The 17,005-nt window shown below is 45.9% G+C and overlaps 1 protein-coding gene across 8 annotated transcripts in view; it reads right to left on the bottom strand.

The window, feature by feature from the left end:
* Kiaa0232 (KIAA0232 ortholog) overlaps positions 1-17,005 on the bottom strand; it is an 83,222-nt gene that overhangs the window by 11,522 nt on the left and 54,695 nt on the right. For 3 of the 8 annotated variants that reach the window (XM_047567614.1, XM_047567615.1, XM_047567616.1), the window contains exons 4-6: positions 11,617-11,683; positions 10,418-10,499; positions 5,228-8,552 (exon numbers count right to left, since the gene is read on the bottom strand). The exons of 1 other annotated variant lie outside the window; for it this stretch is intronic. In XM_047567614.1, coding sequence (XP_047423570.1) covers positions 5,228-8,552; positions 10,418-10,499; positions 11,617-11,683 — 3,474 coding nt within the window. Of the gene's footprint in view, positions 1-5,227; positions 8,553-10,417; positions 10,500-11,616; positions 11,684-13,071; positions 13,139-17,005 lie in introns of those variants that run through there. 4 more of the 8 variants (XM_047567618.1, XM_047567617.1, XM_047567619.1 and 1 more) reach the window with 4 other exon arrangements.

Below are 17,005 nucleotides of genomic sequence, written 5' to 3'. Positions count from 1 at the left end.
TACTGGGAACTGGACTTGAAGCCAACCTTGATACATTTTGGAAAAGAGCTTTCTACATTATGTCTATGCCCAGAGTCTTTGTGCAAGGCTAGATTTAAAGGTGATGGGCTAATTAATCTGGTAGAGAAAATTTTAAGGCAGCACAGCATTCAGGTAGTGGCATGGATACTGCTGGCTACTTTTAGCCAGGTTCACTGTGAAAATGTGGAGCAAAAAGCAGAGTGGAAAAATATGAAAACCTTGCAGTTTGACCAGAAAAGGAGTGAAGTCCCAGTCAAGAAGACTGCAAATGCTAGAGACTGGCACCACTAAAAATAAGCCACCAGGGCTGGGGATGTAGTTCAGAGGTGTTTGCCTAGCATGCAAGAGTCCTGGATTTAATCCCCAGACTGCAGGTGTATTTGACCGGGACAATGGAAGCAATGCCTCGAGGGCACTTTAGGAATCAGTAGGACCCCACCCATCAGACCCTAGGCTGCTGTTTGAGAGCCCCAGGGAGAGGCACACTGTTCACACAGGGTCACCCAGGCAATTCTCCCCAGGACGGATTCCGAATGTTTGGTCACCAAGGCACTCAGAATGCTGCTTGCTGGCTCAAGTTCAAGCTGGTGGTAGACCCTGGCATCATCTATGTGACACTAGTTTTGTAGACCTGCAGACTCCAAGAGTCACAGGGTCATGGAGGCTGCCACTTGGATTTCAAAGCAAAGCCGGGGAGAGGAGGTAAGGCAATGCATGGCAGGTCAGGAGTCCCTGCAAGCATTCTGAGAGGGTGATGTGTGAAGTTTTAAGAGTAAAACTGAAGCTCCAATAGAGACCTCAGCAAGTTAGAGATGCCAGAAAGTTGGGTGGGCTGCCAAGGCAAGTAGCAGGCAATGAGCAGAACCAGCCCTACAGTGTGTCCATGTGGGTTGCAGTCAGCAAGGCTGTGGGGTGGGGCTGCCCAAACCCTTTGGAGCTTACACCACAACACCACAGTGCCCTGGAATCATGATTTACTGTTTACCCTGCTGAGTTTTTGTCTCTTTGGTCCAATTCCTCCTGGTTATCTTCCTGTTCCTCCCTTTTACCCTGTGCCATTGCATCTTGAAAGTATGTAACTTGTTTCTTGATTTTTATAGGGGCTCACAGCTAAGAGTTTACTTTGGACCAGGACTTTTGAACAATGATGGTACTGTTAGTTACGACTTAGGGGTTCTTGGAGATGGACTAAATGCATTTTGCATTATGGCGGAATGTTATGGTTTGGATCTTAAAGACCCCCAAAACCCATGTGTTAAAGGCATGGCCACCAGCCAGTGGCACTATTGGGAGGTGGTGAAACTTGTACAAGGTGGGGCCTAATGGAAGAGGCTAGGTCATTGGGGGTGTGCCCCTGAAGGGAATATTGCCACCTCAGCCCTTCCTCTCTCTGCCCTAAGCCACCATGCGGTGAGCAGCTCTGCTCTACCATGTGCTCCCTGCCATGATGTTCTGCCTGGCCAGAGGCACAAAAATAATGGAACCCAGCGGCATAAAAACAATGGAACCAGTTGACCATAAATGAAAACTCTGAAACTGTGAGCCAAAATAAGCATTTCCTCCTCTAAGTTATTTTTCTCGGGTATTTTATCACAGCAACAGAAAGATGACTCACACAACAAACGTGCATCACTTCGGGACAGCTTTCCACTCAGTTGTTGCCAACTTTGAGGTTGCAAGGCAAAGACCACATCCTGCTCATCTAATGTCTGTTTAACATATTAACTCAACTTCCGGTTTGGTTGTGACTGAAAAGAATGCAGAAAGGACAGAGGGAACAGGAAGCAGAGCAAAACTGCCCAGAGGAGATACACCTGCCTGCCTCTGGGTGTCTTCTGGGCTCACTTGCTCACTCCAAGTCCTTCCTCAAACAGAAGTTTTGAAAGGAAGCCTGCCCTGATTACTGACTTAACCTGGCAAGCTCCACCCAGCAGTCCTAACCCACCACATGCCTCTTCCAGTCCTTTTCCTCCTTTCGGATGGCTTTTATATTCTAACACAGCACACAACTTAATATGTCTGCTCTGAGCTTCCCAAGGTTACAGGGAGTTATAGGGCTCTTTGCTACTTAATCCCAGCACCTGGCACAGGAGGCACTTAACACATATTTGATGAATGAAATGCAACAGTGGGGGTGCTGGGAGAGAAAAAACAGGCATGAGCTTAATCCCAAAGCCTGACCATAAATGTTTTCAGCCAGACATCATCCTCAGCAGTTCTGTTCTGCAGTGCTGGAAGTGGAACCCAGGAGTGCTCTGCCACTGAGCCCTTTTTATTTTTTATTTCAAAAAGGGTTTTGCTGTGTTGCTGAAGCTGGTCTTGAACTTGTCATCCTCCTGCCTCAGCCTCCAAAGTAGCTGGAATGATAGGCATATGCCATTGTGCCAGGCCTCCATATGTTTTTAGAGGATGGAAATCAGGCAAAGGAAAGAGGCTTCACAACCTTAAATTCTCACTGGCTATCTGAGTTCTGAGAGAGAGAGCTGCCAGGGGAACCATGAGCCTTTGTCCCTCAGCTTGCAAAAGGAAAGGAACCCTTCTGAGGCCTCTCTTTGGAAAAGAAGAAATGAAATGTGAACAAGGAGATATCAGAGGTGCCAAGCCCCCTTCTGAGTCTCCCTTTGCCCAGCACAGTGGGAAGAGCTGTGGCTCTGTCCCTTCTGTGGGATCTGGGCAGGCCACCCACTGCCCTGAGCCTGCATGTCCTCAGCAGTCAGGTGGGGAAATCAATCTGTCTGGCCCCGGCAATGGTGAGCTGGGTGCCACACCACCCAGACGAGCCCCACTCCCTCTCTGGCCTCCAGACTTGCTGACCTTCACAGTGCAATGTCTGCAGTGGCAAAAAGATCTCCCCTGAACTGAACTGGAAAGTCCCAAAGACAGAGGACTAAGACTTCTGCTGCTTTTCTGTGCTTCAAATTAACGTCAGACACCTGTGCCACAAATCTGTGCACCAACGGACACCTGCAGCACAGCGCCGCCTCGGCCACTCCTGCCCTTCCCTCCACACCTGGCCCTGAGCTGCCTTTGCCCCATGTGCTTCCGAGGTGCAAGCCCCTGCCTTGCCACGCCTTCTGCTCCACACTCTGCCTCTCCCTCCTGACCCTGCACACCCAGGTGTATGCAAATAGCTTTCCTCACCTCTCAGCCTGGGAGGATTCTCCAGAGGTCCCCACAGCCTCCTGGGCTCACCTACCACATTTCCAGAAATTGTGCTGGCCCTAATGCCCTGAAAGATAAGGAACTGGCCAGTTAAAGATGGTGCACCCATCGAGTGGCACAGTATGTAGGCAATTAAAAAAGAAAGGTGATTATAATATGGTACCAGTTTAGTTAAAATGGGAAAACAGGAGGAGGTAAGTGAACATGTACTTGTTTATCCATGCAGAAAGACCCCAGTGGAAAACCCAGTGGCGCTCACACGGGAGGTGGCTCCTGTGGAGGGCTCTCCAAGTGCCAGCACCCACTGGCAACTCCTGCATCCCAACCAGACATAAACCAGAATTAACTGCTTACAAATTGGTCTTCTTTCCTTGTCTGAACTCCTCATGGGCAAGGACAAAGTCTTGTTTAGGGCTCCTACCACACTGACAGGCCTGTGACGGGTGTCCAATAAACGTCTGTTGAGTTGAACTAAATGACTTAAAAAACAAAAATCTTATGCTCCCAGATATCAATTCTATTAGAAACCCTGTGCTTTCATCCTCTTGCTCTGAAATAGATGGACCACTAGCAATCTTTGAGTAGGGCTCCTGAGCTGACCAGGCAGCGCGACAGGTCCCACACCATCCTGCAGGTAACTCTCTCCAGCTCTTGTCCCCAGCTGCAAGCACTGATAACAGCTGAACTCTCAGACACTCTCATGTCCTTTGAAGCTAAGACCTTTCACGGAAACCCAGAATTCTGGTAGCAGGTAAACGCATCAACATACTAGACGGCGGAGGAGTGTGTTGTGGAATCGAGCTTTCTTCCTCCTTTTCTTTCTTCCCAGTCTGGAACCAGGTGAAATACAAAGTACATAAAGGAAAATTTAGGGAGGAAAATGGGGCGATCAACAGCAAATAAAGGCTAGCAACATTACTGGTTTTTCCTTGGTTCAGACTTCAGTGTTTCGATGGGATGAAACTTACCCCTTGGGGATCTCCAAAAAAACTGACTAGAACACTAATTCTCGAGTCACTTGGGGGTTTCCTGCCATCACAGGCAAGCAGCTGCATACCTAAGCACTGACTCAACAAATAAGCAAGGCATGGTCCACAGCCACAGGGGCTGACAATCCAAGGTGAGGGAGAAGGTACATACCTCACTTGTGAAACACAGAAGTACAATTACAGAGCCACAATGTGCAGGAAAATCAAGAAAATGGAGAAATTAATTCTGATGCAGGGTGTGGTGGGGTGGGTAGGAGAGAAGAGGAATTAGGGGCAGTGAAGAGGGTCTCACTGTGTGGGTGGGACTAGCATGCAGGACAGACAGGAGGGAGGCGATGCCAGCTGTTCTGCCTCAGGTGGCACACTGCTAGGGCCTCCAACTCTGCCTGTCCAGTAAGCGGCCCCTGGAGAAGGGCCAGGCACTGCCGAGTCCAATCGCAGCTGGAGGAGGCAGGCTGCTAGGCTTTTCTGGGAAACAGGTTACCACTTTAAGTGTTAATTCTGGTGCAATCAATTTAACCTCAAACTGTGTTAAGGAATGTGGCCAAGGGGCTCAATGATTCCTATTAACAAAACTGCCACGGGAAATCTCCCTTGACAGACTCAACACAGCTTGCAGGCTTGCTCAGAAAGCACCCCCATCACTGAGCTACGTCCCACCAACACACCATGCTTCACTTTTATTTTGACACGGGGTCTCAAAGTCACTCAGGCTGGCCCAGACTTTGCATTTCTTCTGCCTCTGCCTCCCAGGTGCCTGGGATCACAACCCTGGCCACCACTCAGCTGTGTAGGTTTTTGTTCTACACAAAGAACATGTATATTAACATAAAAGAATCCCAAATCCTGTGATTTGTTGTAAAATGTCTTTCCTTTGAAGGAATATTTGCTGTCTAGTTCAAATTTATAATAAGATCCATTTTCCGTCCTTAAAGGTAAAGTTGTTAGAACAACAAATTCTTAAGACTTAGGCTAGTTTCCCCAGTAGTTGAACCCTATCTTTTGTTGTCTGATGCAGCTAGTCCTAGTAGTAAGATGGACAGTGGTGATTATACCTGATCCAATCCTTTGCCAAATGCTGACGTGCACAGACATACCTCCTCCAGCTGTCCTGAAGAAACTGGATTATCTTCGTAAGCAGGGAACTGACAACCTGCTTTGCAACTGCAAAAATTATTAATTTCTTCCTCACATTGTGCCATTATTTTACAATTTGCTTCTGAGCTTTCTAAATCTATTTCCAGAGATTCACTCATGCTACATTCCAAACACTGATTTTGCTTTCCAACTGGTAAAATCCCAGTGGATTCCTCCTGGGAATCCAGTGATGTCTGAGCACTCTTTTCCATTCCAGATTTCTTTAATCTTGGAAGGAATTTTCCAGACTCAAGTTCTGATTTTCCGTAGTAATGGCCTTCTTTCTCTGCATCTTCTTCCAGAGGTTTGAGATCTGCTTGTGGATCTTCAAATACACCAACTTGAGAAGGAATGGGAATATTTACTTCATCTTTCTCAGATTCAAATTCCGACTCGCTTCCTCCTCCTGGGGACAGTTCAGATGCAGAAATTGGGCGAAAGTGAGTCCTAGGAGAGATCCGAATAGCCCTGTACTGTGTTCTGTCAACACCACATATCCTAGGGTGGAAAACTTCACTGTCTGAATCAGAGCAGAGGATTGATTTCGGTTTAAAACTGGGGCTGAAAGACGCAATTCCTTCAGGTTCGAATGAGCATTCTACATGAAGGACTTGGGAAAATGGATTGCTTAAGTCAAAGGAAGAGAATGAATATTCAAGTCCAGGATCTTCAACTTGAAAGTTACTGCAAGCTCCTAGTAAGTCTTCATGGAAGATAAAAGAAAATCCCTTATTTAATCCATTTTCCCCGCTCTTCGGCTGATCATTCTGCTCAGATGACATGAAGGGTTTCCATAACTGCCTATGACCAGGAGCAAAGCTGTTTCCCGGGGTCATGAAGACATCTGTCCCAGCTATTGTCACAACATCAGACGCTGCACACTGTAACAAGCTTCCTTTTGTGTGACCCGGTGGTACAACTGCCCACTCCCCATCGCTGCTGAAAGTTTTGAGTTCTCCATAAACCCCTCCGAGAATGAACGCGTTCTCTTTATCTTGGGCCACGTCCCAAGGTTTAGAGGGTGTAGTGTAATCCCCACCGTCCACCTTTGACAGCTCACTGGAAACAAATGCTCTCTTCTCCAGATTTTCCTTCTGACCCTCCCAGAGATGGTACTCGGATCGCTGCACAGCCCTACGAGGCTCCTGAAGGGTCTCCATCTTTGCTTCAGCATCCAGACAGCAGCAGTAGTTATTTACATCGGTCGAAAACAACTCGTCATCAATTCTTTCCATTTCTACTGAAGTCGCAGAATTTTCATCTGCCATCTTTGTCCAAATGTCTTTGATAACCCCTGAGCTGTAGCCATCTCCATGTGGACTGCTTTCACTACATACTTGTGTAGTTTTAAAGTTTTTGTTTTCTGGTTTTTGTTCTAGCTGAATACCACAGACAGATTCTAGCTTAGATCTTTTTTTGAAAACTAATGTAGGAATTTCTCCTGAAGTTCTACTGTTCTGTTGGCAAGTATCATCTTGCAAAAAATCTAGAAGTTCTTCATCTACATAATTTGATGAGACTCTAGGAACTACATAATTAATATCTTCTGCATTAAACTGTGTGGATTCCTCAAATTGAATGTTCAATGTCTCATTGTCTGAACGTGTTTCTTCTGAATGGGACCATGGACTACAAGTTCTTGTTGAAAGATTAGAACAGTGTTCATTTTCTTCAAAGGCACTATTTTTGGTCCATATTAGTAATCTAGACTGTGTTTTCCCAAGCATATTAGCACTAGAATCTGTATTTTCATTTCCCAAGTTGAGTGTTTCAAAAGAAAATGGTAAAACAGAATTACTGCATTGCACTTCAAACACTGAAAAACAAGAGTTTATACCAGATCCTTCATTAATATCTGAGAAGAGCTCTTGATTGCCAGCAAGCAAGTGTGAATTGAGCACTGTGCCATCCAAGATCGGAGAGAGTCTAATTGGAGAGTCTCCTCCAAAGCTCTCCCCGTCGGCATCACCAGAGCTGGATGAACAGCACTCCCAAAACTGAGCCAGATTGCCAAGGTCTTGCAGGAACAAGCCCTCGGCACCCACAGAGCTGGTAGAATCTGTCCATATTGCACGTTCCCCTTGCAACTCCATACCATCTAACACTATGCAACATTCTGCCTCAAAATCTGTATTCTCTTTGCTTTTTTGTCGAATCATATTCAAAATCCGACTTTCTCCTTGCATGGTTTCTGAGGCACCAGGATCCAACATGGATTGATCAATATCCACTTCATAGAAGTGTGTTAATTCTGATAGATGAATATCATCTAGGTATTTGTTGTCCTCTGGTAGAGAACATAATGAGGTCCCAGTGAGGTCAATATCCTCATTTATAACTGCAGGCATTTCTACAAAGTGACCATCAATGAAAGTACCTGCTGCGAGGTATGTTCTGTGAGTATTATTGTTGCTGATACACAGACCATGCACTGACTCAGACAAGTCTTCCACGGCCTCTGACGTCAGAGCACTTGATTCTTGCCTGTTTCGGTATGTGGTTTCTAGTTTGCTTTTTCTGCTCAAAGGAACAAAATATTCAGCAATTGGTTCGGTGTACCACAACGGCTCCTCTTTATATTCCGTGTCGTCTCTGCTCTCCGCGTACAGGTCTCGCCCTGCAGTGCTGCTAGGATCTCTCCTGCTCGTCTCTCTTGTGGCTCTCTTACCCCGCTTGCACAGCTGCCTCACTGACCCGCTGCTGCTGCTGCTGCCGCCTGCATGTATGCTTCTCTCCGCCTTGTCGCTGTGCTTCAGTGACAGCCTGTTTTGCCCATTCCGCCCTTTTCTGTTTCGAATTTCTCGTGCCTTGTGTCTTATTTTGACATACTTCATGGATGCTTTTAGTTCTCCCTGATTCCCGCTTGAACTTGAGCCCGCTTCACTGGAGCCGGAAGACCACGAGCGAGGGCGGCTCTTCCCCTCGGGTTTGTGTCGGATTTGCTTTTTGTACAAGGCAGGCTTTTCTTCAGCAGTGCCGTTGTTCAGCTTGCTCTCCTTCTCATGTCTGCTTCTGCTCTGGGTTTTCTCATGCGCAGCAGTGGGCACTTCAGAGCTTCTTTCCTTGATGGTCTCGCCTTCGCTGTTGCAGTCCTTGGGAGAGGATGTGTCTGTGCTTGCTGGGGGCGCTGTGGATGAGGAGGAGGAGCTGGAGTAAGAACAGGCTTTCGACTTGTTCCACACAGTCATGATTTCTTGCAGGCAAACTGGCTTCTCAGAAAGTGGTGGAAATGCTTCATAGTACCTGGAAAACAGTCAAGAGTTCGAAATGAGCACTTTGATGTGTTACATGCAGTAAAACAACAGTGCCAGCCAGGGAAGCGGAATATTTTAACAGAGTCAACACTCACATCATTCCTGAACCACTAACTTTAAAGTACACTGTACATTAAAATTAGCCTCATGCGTCAAGTATTTTCTTTGTCAAGCACTGTGATAAGCACTATAATATGAAGATACTTAAGTGGACAGATTTTATCTTCAAAGCTCAAATTTTAATAAGTAAAAATGACAAATATGACATCGTAAAAGAATACAGTCTTTTTAGGAGGAAATGTCAGAATCTGAATCTCAGGTCAGTCACTTATGCTTGTGAACTTAAGCTCATTATTTACTATTCTGGTCTATATCCTTAACTGTAAACTGGTGAGTGCATGGCTTACCTCACCAAGTTGTATGAGTGTCACACATCTACATAGCTGGAAGGCTGGATGGTACCTGAGTCAAGACTACGAGCTCTAAAGCTACATTCCCTGAGGTCAAATCCTGGCTCTGCCACTCACTAGCTGTGGGACCTTAGACCAGTTGTTTAATCTCTCTGTGGTTCAGTTTCTTCACCTACAAAGTAAGGGTAAGAATCGTGTCTGCCTTACAGAGAGGTACTGCTTAAGGGGCTGCTGACCTCGCTACTGTCCCTTTGTCTCAGGGTGCCAGTTCCATGCCTGGCCATTGAGGGCACTGCTGTTCTGCAGGCAGCACTCAAGTCACACAGGAAGTGGCAATAAAGCCATGCTTTCAAGGGCCTGGACTTGACTCTCCTTCCCATCTGTACGAGAGGCGCACAACAGAGACACACTATGTCCCACATGTTCTAGCAGTCATAGTAAAAGGGTAAGAGGAAACAAGTGACATTAACTCTGATAATATATTTTATTTAACCAAGTAAACGTGATATTACCATTTCAACATGAATATCAATCTAATGCCATATTATATACACTTTTTTATACTGTTTTTGAAAGCTAGTGAGAATTTTATATTTAGAGTACATCTCAAGTTGAACTAGTCACGTTTCAAGGACTAACAGCCTCCTACGGACTGTGGGTTTGTTTTTGTTTTGGTATTGGGGATTAAACCCAGAGGTGTGTAGCTACTGAGCCACATCCCCAACTCTTTTATTTATTATTTTGAGACAGGGTCTCACTAAGTTGCTTAGGGCCTTATGAAATTGCTGAGACTAGCCTTGAACTTGCAATCCTCCTGCCTCAGCTTCACAAGTTGCTGGGATTATAGGTGTGTGCCACCACGCCAGGCTTGGCTGTGGTTATTCTGTTGGACAGCATGGGTCTATACAAACCAATTAAATGCAATTTTTTCTTAGGTTTTAGAGAATCAGAAGATTAAAATAAAATGTATAACAAGGAAGTCTGCTTATAATGCACACTACAGTAACGCTATTTATTTACAAAGAAAGAACTGCAAGTATAGGAAACAGGTTTGGTTAAATCAGGGGCCTGCTCATGTTCCCGTTGTAAAAAGAATACTGGGAACTCAGTTTTCTTGTATGTGGACAAGGATAATCATAATTTCTTATAGATACCTCAAAGAACTGTTGTGAGTTTTGAAGGTAGTAGTACATAAATGGACTCTACTAGTGACCAACCACCTTCTGTGTTTCATTCATTTCACAAATATTTGTTGAACATGCATGATAAGCCCAGAACCACTTTGTTCACCTTCGAAGATGTGTTAAGCACTTAGCTGCTCAGCAAGTGTAGCCTAAATTATGAAATTAAACAGAAGATGACAAACCAAAAATGGAAACCACGCAGCAGTTATCAGTCCGATTGTAACAAAAGCACACTTTATACTGAATACAGTCTTACATACATTTCCACTTGATCCTTTGCTGTAGGGGATAATTCTGCCTCTGGAGAGGGAGACCCCTCTAACTTTTTGTGAATCTTCTCTTCTGTTATGAAACAAAAATTCAGAAAGATTTGTCTTATATCTAGTTAATAAATGTCCATGCTGTTAACTTTTTTTCAAGTAATTTTAAACAGAAATGATATAGGCTTTTGTGGCTTAAAAAAGAGAACTTCAGAATAATTTGTCATTTTGATAAAAATCAGCTGCTTCAGTGTACCAGAAGGAATTCTCTGGCTAAGACACTTTAACATCAGACCAAGAGGTGAGTTGTTCATCTCGTCACTGATACAGTGTTCTAGAGGCACTTAATTAAGCGGCTGAAGTCCCTTTTTACTATTAACTAGACCAGATGGGGAGAACATGTGTTTCGATTCCAAAAATACTTTCTCACAAAATTCTGACTCATGGACTTTATATTGACTCATTTTTACTAATACTAATCTGTAAAGAAAATTCTTCTTACAATTAGCTCTGTTACTGTTCACAGTGGTGAGCCAGGGCTGTGTCTCAGCTCACACAGAAACAGAGGGCTGTCCTCAAAGCTGAGCTTAGGTTAAAATCCACCGAACTGAGCCTTCAGCAGAAGACTTGGTGCACACCAAGGGACCATGAGAAGACCAGGAAACAAGAACCTTGGCCTTCAGCACGAAGCTCCCCCTCAGGTCTCACGCAGCCATCAGGAAAAGCAGCACGAATTCCCATAACCAGGAGACCTGCCGTGCTCGCCAGGTCTGCCTGTCCAAAAAACTCAAGTCAAAGCAGAAGTCTCTCCCAAACCTGAGAAAACTAGTGTCCCCATCTTTAGAGTCCTCCCTAGCAAAGGGCAGATGGTAACGTGGGGTGAGGATGGAGGAGGGGATGGTGTCCTGGTCTCTGAGTGTCAGTGCGAAGACACATACAGAGGAGGCTCCTATACAGGAGGGCACTGGCGGATTAAGCCCCGCTTCTCTTCTGGGAGCAGGGATCTCTACAGATTGGCTGCTAGGGGCCATGGCAGAAGCCACAACAGGGCTGACAATAGGGCAATATGCTGGCTTGGGGGTACATGATAAACACAAAGGTTTGTTTCTGCCTTTTTTTTGATTCTACGATTTTCCTCACTCCAGATTCTGGGGCTACCATCCCAGAGAGTGGCCTCTGTTCGTGTACTACATGCTCACCTTGCTCACTCTGCAGGTCTTTCAGTCTGCAGCAGAGTTCTTCCACCAAGGTCTCGATTCCAGAGCTCTGTGAGATGACAGAAGGACCACTGGGTTACCTCTGGGTGCTGCAAAGCACGCATCTGTACACTTCTGTTTAGTACAGAGATGTGCAAATCTCCCACGTTCCAAAAGAAATGCATCATCAATACTTCAATGAATACCAGAGTTTAAAAATTACACATCTGCAGATTCAAACTGGTATTTTTACAACTAAAAGACATCAAGTGGAAATTACTAACAAAATGTGGAGACATTAATGTATTTCCCAGAATGGCTTTGCTCAGTAAGACAGATCAAGGGCCTAAGTGCCCAAAGTCAGTTACCAACAAAAAGAATCTAACTGAATCAGATTAAGAACATACATGAAACTGGGTGTGGTGGCTCATGCCTGTAATTCCAGCAACTTGGGAGGCTGAGGCAGGAAGATAAGAAGTTCAAAGCCAGTCTCAGCAAATTAGTGAGACCCTGTCTCAAAATTTTAAAAAAGGGGGTGGGGAGGCTGAGGATATAGCTTAGTAGCAGAGCACCCCTGGGTTCAATCCCAGTTCTGAAAAGAAAAGAAAAGAGAAGGAAGGAATAGAATTGAATTTATGTGAGCACAGCCTTGTGCAAACTCAATGCAAAGAAAATAACAAAAACCCCATCATGGTCCTCCATGAGCTCCCAGTCCAAAAAAATGAGCCGTTTTGTTTGGTTTTTGTTTTTAAATGTTAATTCTTCGTGACTGCCACAAAAAGAGCAACATAGACCAGTGGATGCTGTGAGCGAGCATGAGGACCCTTGTCCTGTCTGCAGGGGGGGGGACAAGGCACAAGCAGGATTTAAGAGTGCAAGGAGGAACCTGGAAGTAAGAGGACAGGAGGAGTCAAATTTCACAGAAAAGTGCATGCTGGACACACAGGCACAGGCACATCTTTCACTGTGATTTCTTGATTTCTCACAAGAAAGAAAAATCTTTTACAACAGACAAAAAGGTGAACGTATTTCTTAGGAACTTTTGATTTGTTCAGTGGCCACAGTCCTATTTAAGTCGGATGGAGTCTCTTTCGGTGGGCACAATCAAACAGATGCACATGACCCAGCCTCGGCCTTCACTGGGCCTAGAGAAGCTAAAAATAGAACTTTGCCCCATTCCCGCAACCCACAATGACTCAGCACAAGTATTACAGATACCCTAAAGGAGAAACCTCCCAGTTACATAGTTTGAGCAGCAAGAAACAGTTTTCATTGAAAAGGCCAACTGCAAACATACAGCTACACTCTAGCCATGTCATGCCAAGATCTGACCCAGAGACAGCAACGACAGGCCAGACAAGAGCTGCCGTTCCTTAAAAAACACTCCTAAAACCCAGGCCAGATGTTAGTCACAAGCACAGGTCAGGTCCGCAATTCCATCAGAGAGGGTCTGCTTACCATGACGTTCAGGTGTGACGAGGACGGCAGTTATATTCCCTCTCCTGGATCATGCAACTGACACCGGGTCAGCTGACCCGCCGCACACCACTTGGAGCTGCAAGCCCATGTCACTGTGCTGTAAACCCTGGCTGTCTCCAGTGCAGAACACTGAGCCTCCAGGGACTGTGCTAAACTTCTTTCAATACTAAAATGGGCTGCCATGAAACACGCTAGCACAAAATGACCACAACCCAGGGGCTCTGGGAGGTTTGTTATGCTGTGTCTCAGACACCAACTACATATACCATGTATATTTGTATATAACGAAGGTGTATACACATACACACACACACACACACACACCCACAGACTGATATGTGTGTATATATTTGTTTTAAATAAGTAAATATCTATGATGCTTTCATAAACAAACAGCAAGAGACAAACAATTTACTCTATACCCTGAGTGCAGAAGTAAGTTTTACCAACCAGGTTTTGCTTTTCTTTCCATAACTACCTGCAGTATCCTATTTACATTTTTATAAACAGTCATTAGGCCACTAAGTTATCATGATAGTAAAGTGAGAAAGAAAAAGAAATCCAGGGGGCTGGGGTTGTGGCTCGGTGGTAAGAGCACTTGCCTGGCATGTGTGAGGCACTAGGTTTGATTCTCAGCACCGCATATACATAAATAAAATAAAGATCCATTGACAACTAAAAATATGTATATATTTTTTTAAAAAAGGAGAAGAAAAGAAAAAAGGAACCAGGGCCAGGTGCAGAGGCACACGCTTGTAATCCTAGCAGCTCAGGAGGCTGAGGCAGGAGGATCGCAAGTTCAAAGTCAGCTTTCAGCAATGGTGAGGCATTAAGCAATTCAGTGAGATCCTGTCTCTAAATAAAATACAAACAAAATAGGGTTGGGGATGTGGCTCAGTGGCACCCCTCCCTTGCAAAAAAAAAAAAAAAAGGAAATCAGAAACTAGCACCATCCTCTGTTATATCCTGGAAGGTAAAGTGTTAATTCAGACCTGTTATTGTGAAATTTCACTTGCTTTCCTAATTATGCCATAGATACTGAAGAAGTTTAATATTCATATGTAGTAGTATGCTGCATCCACAGGGGCATTCAGGAACCCTCTGAGAGCCTGCAGCATCCTAAGAAACAGGAAGATTCAAGTGTGCGGTCACAAGTAGCAACTCTGAGGGGCGCGGGCTGTGGGGACCCTAATGGCCTTGCTGCTAAGCTCACTCCTTGCTTTCCCCTCCGCGGTGGACAGGGAGGAGGCCTGCCACGGGCGCGGACCCAGCAACACGGATCAGCACACTAAATCAAGTCACAGAACTCGAAGCCTGCGAAGTGGCAAGCTCTGCTCGGGCCCAGCAAGCTCCCAGAGCTGCTTCAGGAGCGCCTGCAAGAGCAGGGCGGCCAGGCCCGCCCACCAGGCCCGCCCACCAGGCCCGCCCACCAGGCCCGCCCACCAGGCCTGCCCACCTGCTGCACGCGTGCTCCCGGTCCCACAGCCAGGTCGGCTGCGTGGAAGACAGGAGCCTGCCCTTCCGAGTTCACAGGCTGCTCACTTCCTTCTCTGGGAGCAGGGCCAAGTGGACTGCGTTTGGGCCTGGGCTCCGCAGACCCGGGTCTGAATGCCTGCCTTGCCAGGCTCAGAGGAGACGAAGAGCCTACATGCACCCCCGTCTCCAGACTCACCTGGGTAGGCATCAGCCCCATCCCCTTGCTCACTTCTAGATTTTGTATGTCTTCCACTTTCCAGAATTTCAATTTTGGATTCATTCCTTCAAAAATGCCTTCAGTTTCTCCTGCTTTGAGTTTGGGGTGTGCAGAGCAGGAACAGTAACCAGATGCAGCTCAGCACATTCCTCTGCATCCCGCCTGGGCTCCTCGGCCTGCTGCTTTTCCCTGACCAATACTGGGTCCTTGATAGTGCCCACTCTGCTCTGCAGTTGCAGGCGAGGTGAAGGACACTGACATGATGGAGACTAAGCCTGGGCCAAAGGTGGCTCATGTCCTGTTACTTCTGGAGATTCTTATTGTTCCTGACTCTTCCTGTGGTTTCCTGTCCTGCAACATCTCAGTGGTTCTCCATCTGCTGCACACTTCTCATCCTTAAAATTCATGACCATAATTATTATGGCAATGGCCTGCTCTGCTCATTATCTGTCCTCTGCATACCCAAAGGCTTCTGCTGCTGCGGGAACCTGCCCACAGTTTATCTTGCACAGAGTGTTCATTTGGACTGAATATTCCCTATGTGCTGGACAGTGCCCCCACCCTCCCCTGTGACCACTATCCAGTACAACACTCTGGCACGTAACTACTGGTTCTCTTTCTGCTGGAAAGTAGAATCACAGAGATACAGGTCTGAAGCCAGGGTGAACCACACTGATCATATGTAAACCAGGGACCTACTGCAGCCTCAGTTTTCCCATCTGAAATGACCACTGGCTTTTGGTAATGGTCCCCTGTTTCTTTTTCTCCCCTGTTCACCATTTCTTTACTATTTTAGTTCTACTTCAGATATACATTCCAAAACTTCAACTGCGTTTTTCATGTCTGTTATGATCATCTTGTCTCTTGACTGTTTCTTCTTGAAAGCAACCTCTTTGTCAGACAGCGACCCCACTCTCCTATCCCTGGACATATATCACCTGTCAATAGCTAGCAACCAGGGAACAGAAAGGGATAGGCGATCAAAATCAGTCCACTGACCTCATTTTCACTGTGGCATGTCTCGTGTTTTCTCTCAAGGGTGTCTGCTTCTCAAAGTCCAGAACCTATCCCTTCGATCTCTCTAGAGAGTAACTGCCAGGAAAAAGTCGGCTATTTATGGTGTTCTGGTGAACCATGACTGCCAGCACTCAGCCCTGGCGAGGTCCTCTTACGCCATGATGGGGCTTCACAAGCAACTGTTAGCAAGCCAGACACACACCTGCTTGGAACGCTGGGTCCAGGGCTCCATCTGCCATGAGAGCGGGGTCACGGCTCCAAGCCCTGATGCTGCAACACCAGTTCCATAGGGAGGACCATCCCACCATCTCACCGCAGCTGCATGGACATCAGGACCAACAGAAGAACTTTCCAGCTGAGTACAAGCTAACCCATAAAATCAAGAGCAAAGGCAACGGGTGCTTAAAGCCCCCACGTCTGAGTACTCTGTCAGGCAGCCACACCAAGGCATAGGCTTCCAAACAAGGCTTCCCCATGGCACAATGTGACAGTGTTTCAGAACTTAGACTAATTTCTGAGGCAGAGCTGGAAGAAGTGGAAGCCCACTCATGCTGAAGGAATGATCACTGACGGCAACACACTGGAGAGCAAATGGTGGACTCCACACTATAATGATTAGCTTTTTTAATTTTTAGATTTTATTTGTTCTAATTAGTGGTACATGACAGTAGAATGTTTTATACATTTTGAGCTTGTTAAAACTTTTAGAACTAAATGTTACTGTTAAGCCAGTAAACAAGAGCACCAAGAGAGGACTGAGAACAAGACTAGGGGTCCTGAACTAGTGCCTTCAGAGGCCAGGAGAGGAATACCAAGATCAAAACTCCCCAAACCCAAAAGCTATTTCTGCTAAGCCCCGTGTACAGGCTGTGATTCCCATCCTTGAACACAGGAGGCCTCTAAACCCTGGCCTGTCTCCAGCTCTGACACCCATTTGCTCTTTAAAAAGCTTCTGAGAGAGGAACAGTGCATGCCAGGAAGGGGTGCAGGACATAGATACTTCTGGAATGACAAAGGAAAGAATGTTGGAAGTTATGACAAGAAGTAGAAAGTGTCAGTGTGTTATTAGTATGATAAAATTAACATGATCAAGGTTTAGAAAAAGGTAACTATTTTGAATCAGTCTTAGCTGGGTAATCTACACAAAGAGCATCTTTGCCTGATGATCTGGACTCATTAGATATCCTGTGCTGTGTGAGGCTG

Source organism: Sciurus carolinensis, chromosome 10 (assembly GCF_902686445.1).
Source record: "Sciurus carolinensis chromosome 10, mSciCar1.2, whole genome shotgun sequence".
In the NCBI taxonomy this organism is placed as follows: domain Eukaryota; kingdom Metazoa; phylum Chordata; class Mammalia; order Rodentia; family Sciuridae; genus Sciurus; species Sciurus carolinensis.
Note: the sequence above shows the minus strand (reverse complement) of the source record. Positions and strands in the feature narration are given on the sequence as shown.